This window comes from Mus pahari, chromosome 1, assembly GCF_900095145.1.
Source record: "Mus pahari chromosome 1, PAHARI_EIJ_v1.1, whole genome shotgun sequence".
In the NCBI taxonomy this organism is placed as follows: Eukaryota; Metazoa; Chordata; class Mammalia; order Rodentia; family Muridae; genus Mus; species Mus pahari.
Window position 1 is genome coordinate 136,750,693 of NC_034590.1, and position 23,867 is coordinate 136,774,559.

The 23,867-nt window shown below is 42.6% G+C and overlaps 1 protein-coding gene across 2 annotated transcripts in view; it reads left to right on the forward strand.

The window, feature by feature from the left end:
* Positions 1-23,867, forward strand: part of Dock8 (dedicator of cytokinesis 8) — a 203,482-nt gene that overhangs the window by 65,475 nt on the left and 114,140 nt on the right. For both annotated transcript variants that reach the window (XM_021221815.2, XM_029531370.1), the window contains exons 5-7: positions 12,913-13,036; positions 14,537-14,752; positions 20,581-20,666. In XM_021221815.2, the coding sequence (XP_021077474.2) occupies positions 12,913-13,036; positions 14,537-14,752; positions 20,581-20,666 (426 nt within the window). The remainder of the gene's footprint in view (positions 1-12,912; positions 13,037-14,536; positions 14,753-20,580; positions 20,667-23,867) is intronic.

Consider the following 23,867-nt stretch of genomic DNA (forward strand, 5'->3'; position numbering starts at 1 on the left):
ACAAAACCACACACACACACACACACACACACACACACACACACACACAAAACATTAAAAGGGAAAAAAGTTTGTTTGTGCTCTGTTTTTGGTTTTAGCTTTTGAGATAGGGTTTCTTTGTGTAGCTCTGGATGTCCTGGAAGTCACACAGTAAACCAGGCTGGCCTTGAACTCAGAGATCAATCTGCCCCTTGTTTCCTATTATCACTGAAAAAAAAATCTTGCATTGTACAGATGTACTGCAGTCTGTTTATCTATTCAGTTGGGAAGAAAATCACATTCTAAACATGAAGATTAGAGTCTTTTTAGAAGTTATAAATAGATAGAGTTAGCCAGGCACAGAAGAACATGCCTACAGTTACAACTACTCAAGAAGCCGAGGCAGGAGGATACTTTGGACCTAAAAATTCAAAGCCAGCCTGGGCAGCAGGACAAGACCATGTCTCATAAAAACAAACAAACCGACTTTCTGTTTCTTGTTTCTTAATCTTCATTTTTTTATTTCGATGAACTTCTAGAGAAAAGATAGTTAATGAATTGAAACTTGGCCTCGGGTTCAAAGATGCCGTTGGAATTTGTGACCCCCAAAACAAAGTACTTGCTTGTCTTCCATGGAGAGCATTTTTATCGCCGGGTTAATCAAACATTTTGTGACATTTTTTTCAGAATTTCTATCTCCGTGGTAATGACCTTTACAACACAGTCTCATGAGAAGCATTTGAACACACACAAATCCAAGCCATGTGTCCATGTGCACATACATGTGGATGTGTGTGCTGGGAAGTAGGCTGCAGGTGTCTACAGATTGAGGCTCGACACACTAGATTTTTAGAGACATAAGCAGCTTGTGGAAGTTAGCCTCCCCCTCTCCCGGCACTAGTAAGAATTACTGTTCTCAGGGATAGATAATAAGACTCTTGACATTTGGTTTTATCCAGTTCCTGTAAGTGTGCCATTGAATCTGTGCTAGATTATCTTTTTCTTTTTAGTAAAGAAAAGTATGCATCCTGTTTCCAGTAGCTGCAGAGGAAAGAAACTCACTCCTAGAAGGTAGTGATGACAAAGCCAGTCTGTGTTCCCTTAGAACGCAGGTGGAAAGCAAAGTTGGCCAGCCAGGCAAATAAGATTATGCCATGCTTCTAATAAATGAGCGATTTCAGAACAAGTTATTTTCACAGTCCAAAATGTTATAATCAGAGGCACTTTTCTGGGTATTTAAAGTTCTAAAAAAGAAATCCAAGAAAGAACAATAAACAGAAAGGTCCATTGGACTAAATTTGGTCTTCTGATGTATTTTCTGTTTGAAACCCTGAACTTGCCTGTCCTCCCACCAGCACAGACTCTCGGGATGCTTTTCTGTATTCCACAAGTTTTTGTTAAAAACATAAAATAAAAAAGGCTTTAGAATGCTCCTGGTAGAAATTTAGAAACTCTAGAGAGACAAAACCAAAATGAATGATTTCATTCTTTGTAGATAACCATACTTGACGGTGATGTACCGGCATTGAATCAAATCTCTTTGTTGTATGTGTTTATATAAATACAATAGCAAACTCTAGTACTATTTTTTAGCCTGAATTTTCAAAGTAAGGGAAGATTCCCTGTCTATATTTTTAATTATTCTTCCTCAACACAGTAACTAATGACTGCTTGATGCGTGTGTATCACATGTTTAGGCAAATCTTAATTTTTTTGTTTTTGTACTTATATTTTGTATAGTGTAGCAATGTCCTTCTCCCTAAAACCCTGTGCACATTTATTGTTTTTTTTCCTATGGGGAAAAACTATAATTTCTGTGCCTAAGACATATGCACAAATTTAAGACTTAATAATAGATCAGAGATTTAATCAATATATGAATTAAATGTTGAAAATTAGCAAATATAAAATACTTTATTTTGTGAAAGAATTGTGAAAGATTTTTGACATTTTCTTTGTTTATCTGATTGAATTTTTTTCTCATATATTTGATGGCCACCAGTAATTTTTTTCCTTGGTGTACTACTTAAGAAATTTGAACAACTCTATTGAGCTATTTGGTTTTGTGAAACCTTAGATAACTTTTTTTTTCCCTTTTTGGGGCAGTGATGATGCACTCCTTTAATCCCAGCACTCGGGAGGCAGGGGCAGATTGATCTCTGAGTTCAAGGCCAGCCTGGTTTACTGTGTGACTTCCAGGACATCCAGAGCTACACAAAGAAACCCTATCTCAAAAGCTAAAACCAAAAACAGAGCACAAACAAACTTTTTTCCCTTTTAATATTTTGTGTGTGTGTGTGTGTGTGTGTGTGTGTGGTTTTGTATGCACATGCATGTAGACACACAAGGTTGGTGTTGGGAATCTTCCTTAATTATTCGTTCACCTTATACATTGAAGCCGAGTCCCTCAATCAAACCCAGGGTTTGCAAATATGGCCAGTGTCACTAGGTTGCTTAAGGGATCCCCTGTCCTCACCTTCTGAGGCTTCTAGGTGGATTCTGGGAATCTAAACTCTGATCTTGCCTTCACAACTAATACTCTGACTGCTGAGTAATCTCCCCAGCACCTTTCTGCCATATAAGTTCCTTACCTGGTATATCTTAAATATTGTTTATATTTTAACATTTAGAATGATTTATGTAATTAAATCCATATTGGTATTTTCCTTAAGATTTTTATCTTTGGTGTCATGTCTGGTTTGGGCTTAAAATATGAGTCTTGACCTTTAGCCAACTCGATTGTTATTTCTGTTCCGATGCATGTCCCATATCTTTTTCAGAAGCAACGCTTATCCATGCAGTTATCTCTTATGAAAACAATATCTGTTTCTATTCTGTCAAGCAGACTGGGGACGGAGATTAGTGTTGGCTGACTTCTCAGCACACTCATGTCCTCGATGAGTTTCCTTCCCCACACAAGCTAATGGGCAGAGATAAGGCTCCAACTCCGACATTCATTGGCAGTTTCTGACAGTCTTTGACTAGTGTCATATAAAAGGGCCATTTTTCTACCCCTACATTTGATTCTCTGGTACTATGAATCTGAAATACTGAGTATGAAAATTACAATTACAACGTCTTCCAACACATGCTTCTCCCAGGAGCCATTCATTCGCTGTGTGTACCCATAATATTTTATTCACGGAGAAAATCCAGGCACTCTTCATCACCCATCACCTACTATGTTTTTTGGTTTTTGGTTTTGGGTTTTTTTGGTTTTTCGAGACAGGGTTTCTCTGTGTAGCCCTGGCTGTCCTGGAACTCACTCTGTAGACCAGGCTGGCCTCGAACTCAGAAATCCGCCTGCCTCTGCCTCCCGAGTGCTGGGATTAAAGGTGTGTGCCACCACGCCCAGCCACCTACTATGTTTTTAATATGGTGTTTAAAACAACGCATTTTTTAATTTATTCTTTGGTAATGTATGGTCAAGTATATATACAATGTAACTTGATCATATTTATACCTTATTCCCCTGGACACCTCCCCCTGCTAAGGAAACCCCTTCCAACATTTATTCCTTTCTTTTTCTTTTGCTCTAATTACCACTGAGTCCATTCGGTGCTGATGGTGTGCACATGGATACGGGTGGATCGACTAGGTCATGGGCAATGTACCAGCCACAACGTCCCTAAGAAAAAGGATTCTCTCTTTCCCAGTAGCCATCAGCTACAGTAGTTCCTTAGCTAAGAGTAGGGCTTCATGAGCCCCGTCCTGTCCATAGCACAGAGAGATGGCTCAGCAGTTGGGAGTACTGTGCTCTTCAGAGCACCCGTATTTGGTTCCCAGCATCTGTTAGGCATATCATGGCCACTGTGGGCTTTCTCCTGTCCACTTCGGCATGCCTACTGATGGCATTGCCGACTCATGTTAGGCAGTCATGTTGGTGAGACTTTATGGGGGTAGCTCTGACATTACTAAGAGATCAAATTTTATAAGGAATTCACTGATCCTCTGACTTTTACACTCTTTTCACGCGACTTTTGAAACGTTCCCTGAGCATTAGGCGTGGGAGTTGTTTTGTAGATATATCCATTGGAACTGGACTTCACAACTCTGTTTTGATTGGTTGTGGTTTGTCTCCATCATCCCCATGGTCTCTACCTGTAGTCCTCATGTCTCACTGATGTGTCTTTTTGTAAGTTATAAGCATACATCATAGTTTTTAATAATATCTTTGAGATCATCTTCTTTCAGAGAACTAGGCCAAGTTTTTTTTTTTTTGAAAGCCTACCTTGATTTTCTCTGAGGACAGGAATGTCCCATGAGTTATGGTTCTTTCTCTGTTGATGAATATGTAATCATTTCCTCTTCCCATGATGAGAAATTCTAGAACATTTTCTCTACCCATGACTGCGACTATTTCTGAAGGTAGAAAAGAGACCCATGCATCTAATATGTTCTGATTACTTCTACCAAGTCATTCTCAGAGAAGCTCTGCTAACACACTTCATGATCAGCTTCACATGGAGCTGCCCCTTCATCCATTTCCTTGCTGATGTTGGGTGTTATTAATAAAAATAAGTTACATTTTTACACTTATTTTGGGAAAAATGAGTTTCCCCAGTCTTATTTTATTGTCATTTTTACTGTGGGCTGTTATTACCTATTTATTGAATGCTCATTCATATATTTGGATCTTATTTCTGTAGTCCAAAAGCCCAACTATATATACATATTTATGTAAATGTAAAATATCTCTATATATGCACATTATCCCAGTACATACCATGAAGTCCCATCTCTAGGGATTTGACTAAATGAAGCAAAAACCTATGTTCACATAAAAGTCTCTATGCACATACTTATAACATTTTTATTTGTAGGTGCCAACATTACAAATAACACTGAATGTATTCAATAGGGTAATGAGAAAACAAACCCTGATAAGTGCATACAGTGATACCACTCAGCAAAATGATGGGATATTTAAACTACTGCACAGACAACACCAGATTCATTATGCTAAGTAAAATAAGCCAGCCAGTAAATAGTTCTAGTTATATGACATTCTAAGAGAATGTGAAGACACTCCAGTGAATGTGTCAAGGGAGTAACCCTCAGACTACACCATATATTTTCCCGAGCTTTGGGGATGAGCGGCAGCCTGCTTTCTGCAGAGGTCTGATCTTAGTGATCATCTTTGTCATTTAAAACCATGCAGTCAAGCACTGGTTCCGTCAGCTCCTTTATTCCTCAATTATCTCCTGGCTGCTATTACATCCCTTGTTCTCTGCGGTAATGGCTTTGAATTCCACTTAATGGGCAGAGGTGCGGGGTAATGGGCACTTGTACTCCTCCCCCTCGCCTCATTCTGTGGGCATTTGCCACTCAAGTCCTGTCGTTGGCACGTTTAAATCAGATGGTGCTGCTGTAAAGGACAAAAGAGAGGTCTAGCCTTATTTTTATCACTCAAAAGGGAAAGACTATGTAAAATGCATGATCTCTTTTTATAGAAATATATTCACCTTTTTCTGTTTTTCTACACATGTACACATGCACGTGCATGTGTGTATCTGTGTGTGTGTTTGTGTATCTGTGTGTGTGCATTTGTGTGCATACACATATGGAAGTCAGTGAGAACAACTTGCAGGAAGAAGCCCTTTCCTTCCACCATGTGGGTCCAAGGCATTGAATTCAGGAGGTCAGGCTTAGCAGCAAGCACCTTTACCTACTGACCTACCTTACAAGCCCAGAAAATATATTCTTGAACTATTTACCTGTGAGTCTTAGGCTACAAGGCTTCCTCGGATAAAGCTCTTTCTATGTTTCATGCCTAAACTGCCACATTTATGTGAAGATAACAGTTTTTCAGGCCTTTGTGTTTTGTGTGCTTTGATATGAGGCACAGATGGGATGATTCACGTGGGGCTGTGTTCTCTTCTTATCCTGTTCTCATGGGCCTTCATCATTTTGTGCCGATTTATGTTTGATAGCATCCTTTGAGGGGATAGTAAGGATTCCAAGTGCAATTTTCCCTGTCATTTTCTCTAAATGAAGCCGGGGTGATTAACTTCAGAGTGTTTTCACGTCTTGGTGGTGAGTCAAACTCTCCAGTGATTAAATGTGTTTACGTGCTGTTTATTTTTGGTGCATTATCCATAGCGACAGTGAAACATTTCATGGGTGTTATGGGCAGCATCATAAAAGTCCCTGGACTTTATCTTTCATCCCCAGTGATTAAGGCAATGCTGCAGGAAGGTCATGGACAAGGAGAGTGGGCATCTCAAGGAGCAGGGCATCATCTGTTTTATCGCTCCACTTTTACTCCCAGTGAACTGGTAAACAATTAAAAATTGAACACCTCAGTGCATATAATTCAGTTACTCCCAAAACACTATAAAAATCTCTCCCCGATCAATAATTGCTTATTATGACACACATTTGTTGTGCCGGCTGTCAAGGTGCTCTGCTTTCTTAAAGCATGGAGAGCAAGCCAGGCTCATCCGCCTACATGGTAACAAGGAGTAACCTGGCTGGGGACACCATCACAGCCTGCTCTAGACCTCCTTGGCAGAGGCCCCTGGTCAAAGGCTTCTTCTACCAAGCCTTCGCTGGGGTGGTCAGAAGCTGTCACGCACAGCCTTCTGTGAGTTTTTAAAACATCTTGTTGATATTTCCCTGGAAGCTTTTGTGTCAGTGTGCATTAATTAAGTTCTAGTTACCTGTGTCCTCCCTGGTCATTGTGGCATCTTTTATAGTAGACTGACTTCACTGGGGCCAGGTGCTCTCAGCTGTATGTATTCTCCTTGGTACCTTATTCCCAAGAGAATTAAAGTTATAAACAGTAGACGAATGAAAAGAATGAATGAAACTTAACAAGCATGTATCCACCTAGCAGTACATGGAGGATCTCATTAAAACCCGGAGCGGCAGGGTGCCATGAGTTTAATCAGGACAACAGACTCATTCAGGGCTTTGTAGCATCCTGCAAGTGGAATGCTAAAATGGGTTCTCTGCAGAGCTCTACCCTCGTTTCTGACAGATAAGTACCGATCCCTTCCAAAAACAATGTCATTCTGCAGAAATACTAGAAGCCTTCAGTGTATTTGTGAAGTAAGTGTCTGGACTTGAGTGCATTCATCGGCATAGCAGTGTTGTCACGGATGCTAGCAGTGACAGCTGGCGTGTAACTATCATCGTTAGCAGAACCCTAGAAGCAGAAGCGAGAGTAGGGATTCAGATGCCTGTGGTTTTTCAAGAGTTGGTCTTCAGAAAACGTCTGGGGTGGAGTCTGCCGAGGATGGGAGTGGGTCTCAGATCATATTCAGCCTTGGACTGCATCAGTGTGGCCAAGAGAAAAGTGACTGGAAAGTTGTCGCGCTGTCCTACTGTGAAGTAAGGGACTATTGTCTTCCAATGCCAATCTTTATAACTACCATGGAGCCTAAGTAATAGGTTGGCATGGGGCACAGGAAGGTAATATGAGTTGACAATTGCCAAGCTCACAGCAGCTGGAGAACTGTGTATGAGTTGGTAAAGGGGACTTGATTGGGGTTCCTGTAGTTTCAACCACAAAGACCCCTTCCTCCTTACCACTATTCATTAATGTGAGAGTAGGTTCCCTACCTGATTTCCCCATCACCCTGCCTATACTAGTGTGTGATTGTTACAAACAAGTACATTTGCCAGTATATAGTTGACATATAACCCCCACATTCTGAAAATAAATATTAATTTTTCAATACCACTAATCTTCAGATTTCATTTTTCATCAAATGGCCAAAGAATGCTCTTTCAAGGATCCAGTTCTGAGTTGCACACTGTGCTTAAGTATCCCATGCCCTTAGCCTTGCTCATATTAGAAGACATTCTCAGTATATATTTTTTACTTCTCTGCCTTATGAAATTATGGTCCAGCTATTTTATAGAATGATCCTCCCTTTGGATGTAATTGTCATATCCCATTCCTTATCAAACCTTCAGTTTCTTTCTATCAATATGGATCTATAATTTTCCACTTTATTGAATGATTTAACTCATGTCTGATGCATATTTCAATGGTCAAACCATCTTCAGTCTGACTGGAGTCATTCTCTTTGACTGACCCTTATGTCTTTTTTACATGGCCCCAGCAGTCATTGATGGCATTCTTCCTCCCTGACGCAAGATATTCCAGAAACTCTTAGATTTTCCTGTCCTCCTCCTGGCATTAGCCGTGGCTCTCAGATGCTGCCATGGTTTAGTGGACTGTGGTACTCAGCAGCCAAGCTGTATGTATTAAGTGTGCTCATCTTTACCAAGGTTTGTCTCCTCACGTCCTTTCAGTGAAGAGGATGGAAACCATGAGTTCTTGTTGGCATGGACATCTGACTTCACGGTGTTTTCTCTAGCATTCTCCCTTTGATATTTTAATTCCTTTGTTTGGCAAAATATGGCTCCCATGCCCTTCATGTTTCTACTAAGTGGTCTAATCCTCCTCTGTGTACCCATTGCCCATATTCTCTTCCAGCCCAGTCAGTCTCTTCCTCCTATTCTGGTTCTGACACCAGGCTTGTCACACCTGCCCAGATGAACCTCTTCCTGCACTGACACAGTACCAGGATGCCCAAGCCTGACACCTCCTGTCAGATGTCCCTTCTTAGAAATGTTTCTTTATTAGACTCAGGCTCAGTGATGGGCATGCTCCTGGCTGCCAGAGCTCAGATATCTTCCTTGCACTATTTGGGCTCCAAGTCACCCCTCTGTGAGGGTAGCACTTTCATAATAAATGCTTTCCTTAACCTATCCTGAATTCGAGTTCCAGTTCTGGACTTCCCAGGCTCCTCTCCACCCACAAGACAGATGGCTGCCTTTTCCCAATGTATCTTAAGGTTTTAACACCTAGTTGTATAGGGAGAGTAGGAGAGAAAGGAGAGAGTGTTTGAGAAGTGGGAAGGAAAGGGAGACGGGGAGAGAAGGGATGGGAGAGAAGAGAAGGTCACAATTATTCTCTGACTCTCACAATAAACTCTTAAGATGAGCTTCAGTTGTCCCCTTTTCAATACCCGAGGAAACTGGCTCAGCGACATGAGGCCACCTGCCCAGATCAGCATCTGCATTCAGGTCCTTCTCACTCAGCCAGATTCTGCCTGCTACACACTCTGGTCTCTAAAGAGGATGCTTTCAAGGAGTCTTTGGGTTTGGGGGCTATTCTGAGTGTGTAAGAAAGGTGTTTAAGACAGAGTTTGGCAAGCGATGGCTGTATTCATTCGGTGTGGACAGTTGCTCTCCCCGTCTGCCTATTTCCCCATCTTCCTTGTGTCTTCACACGGGCTCAATGGGAACTTGGCTTTGTTTGAGTCGGTTGCCAGGATGGGACTGCTAGGCTGAGATGCCTGTAGCCAGAGGCCCTGAGCCAGCGGTCTCACTACCTACTCAGTGGTGGCTCCTTCCATGCTGGCACTTCTGGAATGAGTCACCTCTGTGCTTGCCAGCTCCTGCCACTCCCCAGCCAGCATCACCCCAGCTTCCAAGGAGAACACTGTGACTTTCTGCAATTTTTAAGATGGGGAAGTGGATGCTGAAGGGTATGAGGAATGAGGGAAACGTTTCTCTGACTCCAACATGAGCACAATGGTCTTATTGCTTTCCAAAGTACGAGTCCCAAAGGCTAAAGTGTGTGTGTGTGTGTGTGTGTGTGTGTGTGTGTGTGTGTGTGTGTGTGTTTGCTTACTTATAAATAGACACGCTTAGAAATCCATGTAGTTTATAAGATGGGGAAAAAGGCAAGCTAACGGAGAGCGGTCTGAGTTGCTATGACAGCAATACCATGTCAACATCAGTTTTGTTTTGTTTGTTTGTTTGTTTGTTTCTCTATAAATCCAATCTTTCCTTGAGAAGGAGCTTATAATACTGAACCTGTTTTTGGATTCAGTTCTCCTCAGAGGGAATGGGTCCTAAAAACTAACTGCAGACACCATCGTGGGGAGTTAGAATGGATTCAGAGGGATTGTTGTGAGTATCTAGTCTTTTTTTTTTCTGCTCCACATAGGGCATTACAGAGCTAATAGTCACAGGCCTAGTGTGTTCTCATTTGGGTCTAATTGCAAGACAATATTTCTTTTTTTTTTTCCTTTTTCTAGACAGTTCTTTTTTTTATTAGATATTTTGCAATATTTCTTATTTGCCTATATTTGCCACTACTTTAGTTTAATTATTTCCTCTTCCTGGGATATTAGACCACCTACCATGTGGGCAAGTAGACAAGGTGAAGGACATCACCCGCAGCTCTTTTCATCTTTTCTGTTATTTATTTGTGAATAGTGTGGCTGTTTGGAAACTGGTCACAGGGTATGGCAGAGGCTACAAAACAACCTTCGGAATGACTTCTCTTTTTCCTGTATTTGGGTTCCAGGGATCAGACTCAAGCCATAAGTCTTGGTGGCAAGCACCGTTTCCTGTTGAGCCACCTTGATACCCACCCAGGGTGTTTTCTTCCTTTATGCACCAAGGACTACCATCCCCTTCATGTGGCTCCCTAGACATGGTGGTTGAAAATAACTTTCAAGAAGTTGGCAGACTTAAGAACAGGTCTTTTCCCGAGGAGCTCTGTTAAAAGACAGTAAATTTTATGAAATAAATGTTGGTTGGTTATCATTGACTCTTCATTTACAAACTCAGAACAACTGAAACTAAAAATACACACACACACACATTTCATTTTTGTTTTCAGATATTTAGGAATGCCAAATCAGAAATTATTATAGTCATTTTTCTTGGTGTTTTCTAAGTATTTATTCTTATTTGTTTAAGGCCGTTCTCTTCTTTTTTAGTTCCTAAGTCAGCCTGCTTTTTTCTTTTCTTTTTCTTTTTTTTTAAAGATTTATTTATTTATTTATTTATTTATTATATGTAAGTACACTGTAGCTGTCTTCAGACACTCCAGAAGAGGGAGTCAGATCTTGTTACGGATGGGTTATGAGCCACCATGTGGTTGCTGGGATTTAAACTCAGTCAGCCTGCTTTTTACCCAGCCTTATTACTATAGATTTGATTGGGCACACAAATGGCCAAGGGACACTGAAGGTGACCAGTCATAGTAACCCAGGCTTAGAATAGTTGCCAGGCTGCTCTTGTAGAAAGCTTCAAGACTTTTTGTCACTTTTTCTCAAAAACATTTTTTTGTCTTCTGAGCACCATAAAATCAAGAGAAGTCCTGGCCTCCCTGCTAAAGCACTGGGGCATCTCCTCCCTCCTTAACTACCACAGTGAGCTACCACACCTAACACAGTGAACTACCACACCTAACACAGTGAACTACCACACCTAACACAGTGAACTACCACACCTAACACAGTGAACTACCACNAGTGAACTACCACACCTAACACAGTGAACTACCACACCTAACACAGTGAACTACCACACCTAACACAGTGAACTACCACACCTAACACAGTGAACCATACCCGATACAGTGAACTACCGCACCTGATACTGTGAACTACCACACCTAATACAGTGAACTTCCATACCTGATACAGTGAACTACCACACCTGATACTGTGAACTACCACACCTAACACAGTGAACTACCATACCTTCAGTACCTGCTGTGTGTGTCTCTCTCGTCCTGCATTGCCCATCCCTTTCAGAGACTTACAAAGGGTGTTTGAATCCTTGCTGGCTTCCTATGGGTCTGTCTTTACCTGTAGGCCATTTGACCTGCCTAATAAATTCTAACCTCACTGCATGTCCCTTTACCAGCCTGCACTATGGTCTTTACAGTAAAAACAGAAAGCATGGGCTAGAGAGATGGCTCGGCCATTACAAGAAATGGCTGCTCTTGCAGAGGTCCTGAGTTCAATTCCCAGCAACCACATGGTGGCTCATGACCATCTATAATGTGATCTGATGCTCTCTTCTGGCATGCAGGTATTCATGCAGATAGAGCACTCATATACATAAAACAAAATTAATAAAATTCTTTTGAAAAAATGAAAGCACACAAATTAGGTGTGTATACAAGTTTTTCAAGAAGTCTTTCAGTCAGAAAAATAGGCAATGTATGTGTTGGTTTCTCTAGCTGTGAAATGACAAATTAGAGCTCCTGCTTTCTCCATTATGGTCTTACTTCTCCAGTGATTGTCTTGGCCATTCTGTTTTAGACTCCTCCCAGATAGAGAGAGAGAGTGGGGAGGAGACAGACAGACAGACAGAGAGACAGAAAGACAGACAGGAAGGAGAAAAGAGGGAGGGAGGGAAGGAGGGAGAGAGGGAGGGAGGGAGGAAGGAAGGAGAGAGAGGGAAGGAGGGAGGGAAAGAGGGGGGAGAGAGGGAGGGGGGGAGGGAGGGAGGGAGGGAGGGAGGGAGGGAGGGAGAATGAGAACCCACACCAGTGAATCTAGGTCTTTGTGCATGCTGGGCAAGAGCCTGGCCACTGACCTGCCCTATATTCCCATCCTGTAGACAGCATTCTCCTGAAGTTTCCAGAGTGGGTCTGTGAGTGTTATCAAAGAATGTTGGTGCATACATTATTTTTGTCTATTTTTCCTTTGTGGTGTCCTGCTTTTCTTACTCGTTATTAAGAACATTGATGTGGAGTTGAAATGGCTTCCTCTATTTTTATCTTCAAACATTCTCTGTTTGCTGCTTCTGCTTCTACACACTGCTAGATTTATTTCAGCCTCTTACACTGCAGTCACAGTTCAACTTCAGCTTGGAGCCAAGTGCCCACAGCTAAAGTGACCACACCTCTACAAATGGCATTTTCCCAGGCATTCCTGCCTTTCATAATGGGCCAGCCAGGAGGCCAGATCCTATGCCGCTACAACAGAGCCTTGTGTGAGGGCTGGGTGCGTCATTTGATGGAAGCATGACAGTCATCCTCTATGGAGCCTCTGCGGCCGCGTTCCCCTTGTGGTGTTACTTTATTTTTAATCTAATGCATTGCCTCTTTCTCCCTCTCTCCTGCTCCCCGTCTCCCTCCAAATCAAATCATGTCAACACTGAAAGAAACCAAGGAAGTTCAGAGTTTTGCAGCTTTAAAAAGACTGGATCTCGCAGGGATTTTCAGAAGACGCTGCAGAAACAGACGTTTGAGTCAGAAACCTTGGAGTGCAGTGAACCGGCCACTCAGGTACTTCCTGTCAACAAACACGGTTACCAGGTGACAGATGGCTCTGCCCAAGGCGTGCTGTCAGGTTTTTAAAAACTAGAATAAAAGTCAGACTCAGAGCATTCAAGTAGGAGGAACTCTTCCATTGAGTCAGTGGCTGTTTTCCTCAAACTGGTTTGTAGCTAGCTGCAGAAACCAGGGTTCAAATAGAAACCCCAAAGCCCAGTGATTAAAATGGAAAAAGTGAAGGGGCTGGAGCTGGGGAAGAGACCTACAGTAGGCCCCTCCCTGGTAGAGCCAGGATGAGTCAAAGCCTTCACCTTCAGAGTGCCTGACCTTTCTTAGTGATCCCTGGGCTCCATCATTAACCTCTCTGGGTTTTAGTTTTCTTCCCTGGAAAACACTCAGTGTTTTCCCCAAGGATGTCACTAAGTATCTCATGAGATGATATGAGTATGGAGTGAGTCAGAACATGTAAAGATAATAAATGCTAAGTGTCCAATAAGTGCTGGCTACTATGACTGCTGGTCCCACTATTTTCATAAGGTGGTGATAGTTGATAAGTCCATGCTGCATATATCTGTGTCCATAGCAACATTACTCCCAGTAGCCAAAAGATGGAAGCAATCAAGTATCCACTGTGGAAGAATAGGGCATCAAGTGTGGTTGCCGGGTGACTGGGGAGGAATGGGGAGTTACTGTTCAGTGAATACAGAGTTTCAGTTTGTAAGATGTAAAGAGTCTTATGGAAAGTAAGGATGGTTGCTCTATAGAATAAAAGTACTTAACCCTACCAAAAGATGACTCAGATGATGTATTTTAGAACGGATATGTAGAAGAGCTAGCAATGATGCACCGTTTCTTAAGTCGGTGTGTTTGTCCCTCAGGCCGATGTTGTGAGAAAACAGAGGTGGGTGAGTTCCCGCTGCACCTAGAAGCTGTTGATGAGCTGGTGTGGTTTTTCTTTGATGCCTGCTCCTATAACCATTACTAAAATCCTGTGATACGTGTATCCCAATCCCGCATGTCTGGATTTGTAAACTTAACACTCAGCTTTAGAGCATATATACATTTTTTTTGAAGGCACCTTAGAGTTCATCTTATCTTCTAGTCTCCAAACTCAAGCTCTGAAGCTGATTAGAAAACTAATGTCCCTCCTTCTGTTCGAAATCCAGGCTCTTCTGTGCTGTGCCTTGTCCCAGCTCTGTTTTCTCTAGCCTGAGACACCCAGGAGACTTGGGTTCAGCCAATGATTGATAGAACACAGTCAGGACTGTCTTATCTAACCGGTGAGGGATGACCTGCTTCCAGGAGGGAAAGAGCATCTCACTTCGGGATAGTCCCACCAGAAAGCCAAGCACAGTCTTGTCAAGCAAACAAACAAACAAACAAACAAACATTCCTTGAGACTAGGGATTCTGTAGACCCCTGCTGGTGTAGTCTTTAGACATCCCCTGAGTCTAGACTCATTGACAAATGAGAACCTTGACCCTCATATAGACCAATTGTTTTCTCTGACAGACAGGACCCCGTCGTCCCTTAAACGTGCTGTGTGACGTGTCTGGGAAGGGCCCCCTCACTTCTTGTGACTTCGACCTCCGCAGCCTGCAGCCTGATGAGCGGCTGGAAAACCTGCTCCAGCTTGTGAGCGCTGAGGACTTTGAGAAGGAGAAAGAGGAGGCCCGCAAGACCAATCGGCCGGCTGAGCTCTTCGCCCTCTATCCGCCCGTGGATGAGGTGGGCATGGGTTTCCATAGGGGAGGATATTGGTGACACCAGGGAATCCAAGTATTTTTCTGCCCTCTGGCACTGTAGAACAGTGTGAACATCTGGATGCTTACTGCATGGCGCTTTTTCACTTAAGCACACTTGTATTATTGGAGAGCCACTTATTGATCATCATATCAATGGGACATCTATAGCAATAACTAGCTAGAATTTTCATAGCATTTTAATTTCCTGAACATTTCAAGGGTCTGTGTTCAGTATATCACTCAGAGCCAACCGTCCAGTTACTTAGGGGTGTGTCTCACAACTGATCCAACAGAAACACGCTGTTACTTAAAGCTTGGTGTTATTAAGAGCTTTGTTAAGATGTTCCCCCCGTGGCCCTAATGAGCAAGTGGAGACACCTGCTTTGAATAAGCTCTGGGCAGAGATAATCACAGCCATGCTCCTAGTGTGTGAAGCTTTCGAATCCTGTTTTCCCACCTCTTCATTTACTGAAGTTGGCCCAGAGCAGTTTAGACGTTGCTTGTGGTTACTTGCTGGAGCACTTTGGATGGCCTGAAAGGTAGTCATCTTTCAAGCCTTATGTGCTTTGACTCCTTGTGTCCTGTGTGCTCTTTTCAACCTTTCCTTTTGTCTGTCAGGATCCCTACACTCCCAGGTCTCACCAGAACAGACAGCTGTCCTGTCTCTGCTGCTCACGTTTTATATAAAGTTCAGTTGCGAGAACCAAGAGCTGGGGGCTGGAGAGATGGCTCAGTGGACAAGAGTGCTTAGCAGGCAAACCTGGAGACCTGAGTCTGATCCCCAGATTCACATAAAAGTGATGGGAGAGATCCAATGGGATCCCATTGATGGGATTCCCAAGTGATGGGAATGGTCTGCTCACCTCCACATCCCCACTGAGGCACACGCCTGCCCAGGTGTCCTCATAAAAACATTCATGGACAAACAATAAAAATACTTTGGGGGATTTTTGCGTGAAAGATAAATGGTACCTGTCTATAGATGTAAATCTTGAAGTTTGGTCCCTGGACCAAGCAAGACATCAGAAAGCCTGAGCCCGCTCCTCTGAGGCTGCGGTTCCTGTGACCTCTCAGCTCCCACTCCTCTCCACCCCACTCCCTTTGATTTACTTCCCATTCACCTGTAAGGAGACCACACGAAGCAGCAGGAAGGAGATGTAGCATCAAGTCCATGGTGGCCCCGTCACACAGGACGGTGCTCATCATCTCTAAGAGGATGTAGAGGGAAATGTCTCTCAAGCCCTCAGCATCCCTTGCTTGGAGTCACACTTCTGATGACCATGGAGCAGGGTAGCTTATTTTTACCACCACCACCCCCAGTCATTTTATCTTTATTTTCCGGTCCTCTTGGTTTCATAGCTATTTGTCTTAGTTGCAGTTTTGTCTGAAGCAGATTAAAGATAAATATGTTGTGACCAGAAAGATGGAGCACACTGAAGATCACAGTTCAGTCCCCAGAGACCAACCCAAAGGTTGTTCTCTGTCCTCCACCCCTCCTGCCCCCAGCGAAAACAAACAGATAAATAAATGGAAAAATTAAAGAGTAAGCTGACACATTGAAAAATAGATTCCTCCTCATTAAATAAATCAGTAAGTGCCTTGGGGGCTGGGGAGACAGCTCAGTGGGTAAAGTGTTGGCTGCATAAGTGTAAGGACCCCAGCACCTACATGATGCTGCACAGTGTAGCGCGTGCCCTGGCCCTGGGCACAGAGACAGATGGAGCCTGGGGTCACTGCCAATCTGACTGAAATGGTTCAGTGAAGGACTCACTCAAAACTAAAGTAGGGAGGAAGACATCTAATGATGACCCATGACCTTCATGGGCAAATACACAAACACACACACACACACACACACACACACACAGGGGTGGGGAGGTGAGGGAGCATTTCATAAAGAGAAAGTAAAGAGGAGGTAACTAAGACTTGTGGGTGGACAGATAGGGAGAGAGATTGATCAAAAGAAAGTTTCAATTAAACTGGAACACTGGATTTTACTGTATGGTAACCACGATTAATGATATGCTAGTATACATTTTTAAATTGTTAATAAGAATGAACTTACCACCAAACAAAACAATAAATTGGCAAGGTAATTTATAAGAACCTTTGCTGCTGGGTGGTAATGGTACCCACCTTTACTCCCAGCACTTGGGAGGCAAAGGCAGGTGGATCTCTGTGAGTTTGAGGCCAACCTGGTCTAAAGATCGAGTTCCAGGACAGCCAGGGTTACACAGGGAAAGCCTGTCTTGAAAAACAAACAACAAACAAAAATCTTTCTACAAAGAACATAAACAGTACCACATTTTTATCCCATAAATATAATTTTATTATCAATTTAAAATATTTATTTTAAAACTAATTAGGAAGAATTTGAGCAATATTATCATCACCATAGTTCAAACTAGGGTGTAAGAATGGAAGCATTTAAGCAATTTCTTCGAGATGAACTAAATTATAAATCAGAGGCCTTAGCAGTCTTTGTGCTTGCTTACATGCCTGCATACAACAACCAGGTCGTATAGCACACACTGCTGAAACACAGACATGTTTTAAAAGTCAGTTCTTCTAATGTTTAACTTTATTCACATTAAGACTTTAAAAAATAAGAATTGTCCAGGAATATTGGATCTAACAGATTTGACCTTTACCTCCTTGCTTTCTGCCCATCTCCATGATGGAGATGCTCAGTGTAACACAAGACACTGGAGTGGCCATCGAGTGAGAGAAGAAAGTGCAGGAGGGGACAGTGACTCAGACGTTCACTGTCAGAGTCTCCCTGCGTTGCATGGGAGGATGTCCAGTCCAACTGGATCCAAGAATGAACCATAAACTGTGTGTAGAGCTTTGTTTTATGGCTTTTGAGACAGTGCAGAAATTCAGATGGGGGCTGAAAGTTATCTTACCTGAGGTCCCAGTGGCTGCTTTTATTGAGTGGAGAGGAATGCGGTGTAATTAGCATACCAAGGCACTTGTAAACTGGAATGTGTAAAATGCTTGGGAGCCTCTACACCACCCTTTAATATTTTGAAGTCTTTCTCACAGAAACTGTGTTTGTGCTGGTCACTTGAACTTTAGCCTATGGCACAGAGGTGAATTCTGCCTGCTCTAAAAGAATTATAAATGCTGATATTTTTAATGACATGAGATTATTTTATGTTACACTATTTTATTTCCTAGTAAAGAACATTAGAAGGGCAAACTCTTTCGTTGAAAAATTAATAGTCTGTAGAAAAGGTCAAAGGATTTAGCTATCAAGTTTTCACCATGCAAGCCCTTTCCTAATTCAGAGCCATCCTGTGATAGGTCTCCTCTGTGTTAATCCTTAGAAAGATGGCCTTCTTGCATCCCACATCACTGAGTTGTCTATTGTGTAGTTCATTGGTTACAAGTGATGGAACCCAACTAAAAAGGACTTTAAATGGAGGAGGAGGGTACTCACTGGATCTGATAACAAAATCACAGGAGTCAGATGTGGAGTTCGGCCACTAGATGCATAGGATCAGCAAATGGAAGATTATCATGCTTTCTCTCTCTCCACCCCCCCTCTTCTCTTAACACAAACACACATACACAGGCAAGCACACACAAACACATAGCACACATATACCCATACATGCACATAAACACATGCACACAGGCAAACACATATGCACACACATACACATATGTAAACACAGACACGCATGTGCACGTGCACACACACTCACACACACACACACACACACACACCAGGATGATGAAAACCTCAGGAATCCACTAAAGCATCCCATTTCCTCCTTCTGCTACTTGGGAATTTCTATTCCTAGTACACGTGAAACCTCCTATTTCTAATACACGTGAAACCTCAATAAATTCAGAAATAAGGAGCTTAGGAATCCTGACCTAGCAAACTGATAGTAAAACTTACATTTATTTTTTAGCTCAATAATGTTACTGCTGATGTTTTTAAAAGTTGCCATGTGTACTGTAATACTTTCAAATCCCGATACTGATGTATGGGAACTTGCTTCTAAATAATCCAGTATTAAATGTGAGGAACTGGCAAGGGATCGTATAGGCAAAACCAGGCGGCCCGAACTGGAATTTTTGGAGCCAGGAGAACAAAAATGGTGGCTCCTTTTATTAGTGTGTCTACCTCTATGTGTTTAAATTTTCCTCAACTAATGATTATTTTAAAAGAATATTTTAAAAGTTCTAATTCAAACCAAAGCCACTATTAGAAATCCTTAGTGTGATTTTTCTCCAGGAAGTGGGTCTTCCCTGCAGAGGTATCTGCTCTGGCAATGCCGACAGGCCCAGCTTTCTCTCCAGGAACCCAGCTCACCTCTGCAGAGGGGAAGGCAGTCTCCTCCAGCAAAGTGCCTCTTAGTGGGAGCTGGAGGGGGGGGTGGAGTGGGGGTGAGTTTACCACTTGGATCATCCCACCAAACTGAATACAGACTTACTATGAGGTGACAACTGCTACTGGGAAAAGGGATTGCTGAGCTCTATTGGGGTGAGAGAACTCTGACCATTTATTGCCTAAGACAAGACAGCTAGACAATGACCCAGTGTTTTGGCTTCCTGTGAGCATTAGCACAGTAGGGTTGGACAGCCTATTGTGTGGGTGTGAATTAAAGCTTTCAAAGATGTACATTATTTGTCTTGGCATAATAGGAACACAGTTAAGATACCATGGTCCACGGTGCAGATTTAAATGTAAAGTTGTGATAGAACTTGATGGTTGGTAGCTCTTGTCACCACTCAGTTGTCTTACACCTAGACTGTCAGCATATGTTAGCTGTGTATGTGTATAATTCAACTTCAAGCCTCTAGTACCTATTTAAGATATAAAAAGGCAAAGACAAGGCTCTATTGTAAGGATCAATAGTTATTTTGACTCGTATTTCAAGTCTGAAACTTAGCACATTTACTTATTAAAACTCTTGACAAGAGGCTAGTGGGATGGCTCAGAGGTTAAAGGTGCTCCTCACCAGACCCAGTGGCCCGAATTGATCACTGGAGACCACATCGTGGACCCAACTCCTGAAAATTTCCTGATATCTACATACAAACCATGATGTATGTGTGCCACACATAATACACAGGCAAACAAGCACCTATACACACACACACACACACACACACACACAGCAAATATAAATAAAATATATACATTAAAAACTTGGAAAGAGAAGTGGTTTTTGAATGTGTGTTTAGAGCTTCAGAGTAGGGAGAAAGGCTAGCCACAAAGTTTCCCAGTGTTATCTGGTAGATGTTACTAAGCCATGGCTATGTTTGCATTTCCTTCCTTCCTTCCTTCCTTCCTTCCTTCCTTCCTCCCTCCCTCCCTCCCTCCCTCCCTCCCCTTCTCCCTTCCCTCCCTCCCCTCCATCCCTCCTTCCTTCCTTCCTCCCTCCCCCTCCCCCCTTTCCTTCCTTCCTTCCTTCCTTCCTTCCTTCCTTCCTCCCTCCCTCCCTCCCTCCCTCCCTCCCCCTTCCCTCCCTCCCTCCTTCCTTCCTTCCTTCCTTCCTTCCTTCCTTCCTTCCTTCCTTCCTTCCTTCCTAGCTTCTTCCCTCCATTCCTCCTTTCCTCTCTTTCCCTCTCAGTTTCTTTCTCTTAACTGTTCCTTTTCTGAGAGGAGAAAATGCTTTCATGCTGGCTTTAAATGTTGGCAGGTGGATGGCAAACTCTCTTCTCAAGATAGAGCATTGTTCTGCAGCTGGAAATAAAGCAGGGACAAGGAGGGCAGCCCTTCCTGCCCTGGCTCCCACTAGGAGACCCTACGGAAAGTTGCTAATGACTTCTTTATGATGTGATTATCAACAGGAGGATGCTGTGGAAATACGTCCAGTACCTGAATGTCCTAAGGAGCATCTGGGCAACAGAATATTGGTCAAGGTGCTAACTCTGAAGTAAGTATCAGACTCACAGCCACTGTACTGATGTCCACGTTGTGTTTAGATGAAAGCTATGTGGCATCATCAGTGCTGGGGTCGAGAGGATTCTCCCGGCATCTTTTCAATAGAGGGGAGCATTGGGGTAACGGAAAGAGCAGAGATTCAGGTTGACTCCCTGGACTCTTATTTCTACAAAGCCTTTAACAACCAGACTTCTATAACATGGAAATCAAACACCCAGTGTCTAGGACAGTTAAGTGTATAAGGTAATGAGAAGCAACAGTGGGTTGGATGTATAACTAGGTGGTAAAATAGTTGCCTGGCATGTGTGAATTGAGACTCATAGATTGACCCTTGTCTTAGATTGGGTTATTACTGCTGTTATAAAACGCCATCACCAAAAGCAAGTTGGGAAGGAAAGGGCTTATTCCCCTTATTCCCTTCCACACCCATCACAGAATGAAATCAGCACAGGAACTCAAAGAGGGCAGGATCCTGGAGGCAGGAGCTGATGCAGAGGACATGGAGGGGTGCTGCTTTCTGGCTTGCTCCCCGTGCTTTGCCTGACCTGCTTTCTTATAGAAACCAGGACCACAAGCCCAGGGCTGGCACTACCCACAATGTGTTAAGCCCTTCCCCAATCAAACACTAGTTAAGAAAATGCTCTACAATCTTGCCTACAGCCTGATCTTATTGAGGCATTTTCTCAGTTGGTGGCCCATCCTTTCAGATGACTCTAGCCTGTTGTCTCCCCTGGTTCTGCCCTTCAACACGTGCTAATACCACTACTCATGCCAATTCCTTGGGGTGGGTGTCAGGAATTGCATATGTTGAAATAATTAGCCTATAAACCAGTCTTGTCTTCAATAATGGGCACAGAAAGGCGAATTCTATCCCTTGCAAGTCAAAAATCAGCAGGAGGACTGGCTGAAAGAGGTTGTTCCCTGTGTTCAGAAAGTCTGCACTACTGCCTGCCACACCTAGCCCCATTCAGTTGGGCACTGTCAGATGCAGTTTAGATTTGCAACTAGAGGAACATTCCCCTAGGCTAATTGTTATGAGCCTTCCAGATTTATCTAACACATAAAGCCACAGCAGCTGTTCTTATAGACTGGAAACATGTCCTGCTGAGCTAGAGATGAATTATTTAAAAAATGAAACAAAACAAAACATGGAGTCACTTGAGTTTCTTTAATGAGAATTGTCAAGTCAGTTTCTAGTGATGTTTTCTCCAGCTCCTAAAGGAGAAGTTAAATAAAACTGATAGATGTAGCCAGTGCTCTGGCTACATACATACATACATACATACACACACACACACATACACACACACACACATACATACACACATACACACATACACATACATACATACATACACACACATACATACATACATACACACATATATACACACATACACACATACATACATATACACATATACACACACATATATACACACATACATACACATATACATACATACATGCCCTTGACATGTTCAAGTGACTTAAATGGCATTCATATCATTTGTACATCCATAGGAGAAGAGTAAAACCAAAAAAAATGGCCCTAACTATAAACTGGATGAAAGAAAGAAATTTTAGAAACTTTGTGAAAATATGAATAGTAAAACCAACAACAGTGTGGAAGACATGCTTTACCATTGATGTCGACAAATTGTGTTTATAATACCGTAGAGTTCATTAGCTAGGAAACTTCTAAAACTGCATTAGTCTCTACCACCATTCCTTACCTTGCTTTTGAGACTTTAGTGACTACAAAATATTTTTCTGTTTTATATTTCACATAGGGGAATCTTTTAAACTAAAATTTAATACCATCATGCACAATGTAACCTCCACCCAGAAGACTCACTCTTTAGCATCAAAATTTTAATGTACATTAAATGAAGCCAAGGATGGTCTTACTCCAGGTTTGGGAGGTCTCCTATAGCCATTTCTTCCACCATGGAAGATCCCCTGCGTGGTTGCCTCAAATGCTGGTGTCTGAGGACCACACCTGGAAAAACCATGGTAGAAAAAGCACTTGCCCTCTGCTTAGAAGAGGTGGCCTGGCAGCCTGCCTCTGCAGTCCTCACCTGCCGCCTCTGCCAGGAGTTTCTCAGCACTGCAGCGTCCCGGTAGAGCAGGAATGTGGGCTGTGTTACACTGATGTGAGGAGGAGGAGTTCATGATGGGACTTCTCTTCCCTGAAACATGGGAGTTTAACACTCAGGGCAAATCTATTAGATATACCTACTGCATGTCAGAAAGTATGTGATAAGTACAGGCTGACCCTGCCAGGAGGTGTGGTGAACCTCAGCACAGCAAAGCCCTCAATTAAAGTTCCATTCCTGCCCGACATTTTGACTCATGCCTGTAATCCCAACACTGAAGAGGCAGAGGAAGGGGCATCACAGTAGGTTCTAGGGTCAGCCTGAGCTATATAGCAAGACCCTGTCTCAAAAAACTGAAGAATGGGGAAAATTTGCTATTTGTTTTGACAAGGTATTTGTGATGTGGTGTGTGTATGTGTGTGTGTGTGTGTGTGTGTGTGTGTGTGTGTGTGTATCAAATGTATGTAGCAAAGTCCACCATTTTTAATATGCAGACTGCAGACCAGTGGTGTTAAGTGCAAGAACATTGTTTTAAACCATCACCACTATCCATTTCTAGAAGTTTCTATCTTTCCAAAGTAAATTTAATATCCACTAAGCACCAACTCCCCATGGCCCCCTCCAGCCCATCTCTTGGTAGCCACCACAGTACTTTCTATCTTTGAATTTGATTATATAAATACATCCCATAAGTGGAATGAATCATATGTCTCTTCAAGTGGGTTTATTTCATTTATCATATCCCATATATGCAACACACACACACACACACAATATAATATTATTATATCCATGTAATATGTTCATCCTTTGGTCAGTAGATGTGTGGTTTTACTGTGGGATGTCATGCTGCTACTAAGCATTGTTTCCTACATATGGTACATGTGTACATATGGTATCTTAATGATTCTTAAGACATCTATGGAAAACGGGGAGAGCAGTGCTCCTTCCTTCCTTTGCAGGTAAACACATTGTCCTGGCTGGTTTTGCGTGTCCACTTGACACAGGCTGGAGTTATCACAGAGAAAGGAGCCTCCCTTGAGGAAATGCATCCATGAGATCCAGCTGTAAGGCATTTTCTCATTTAGTGATCA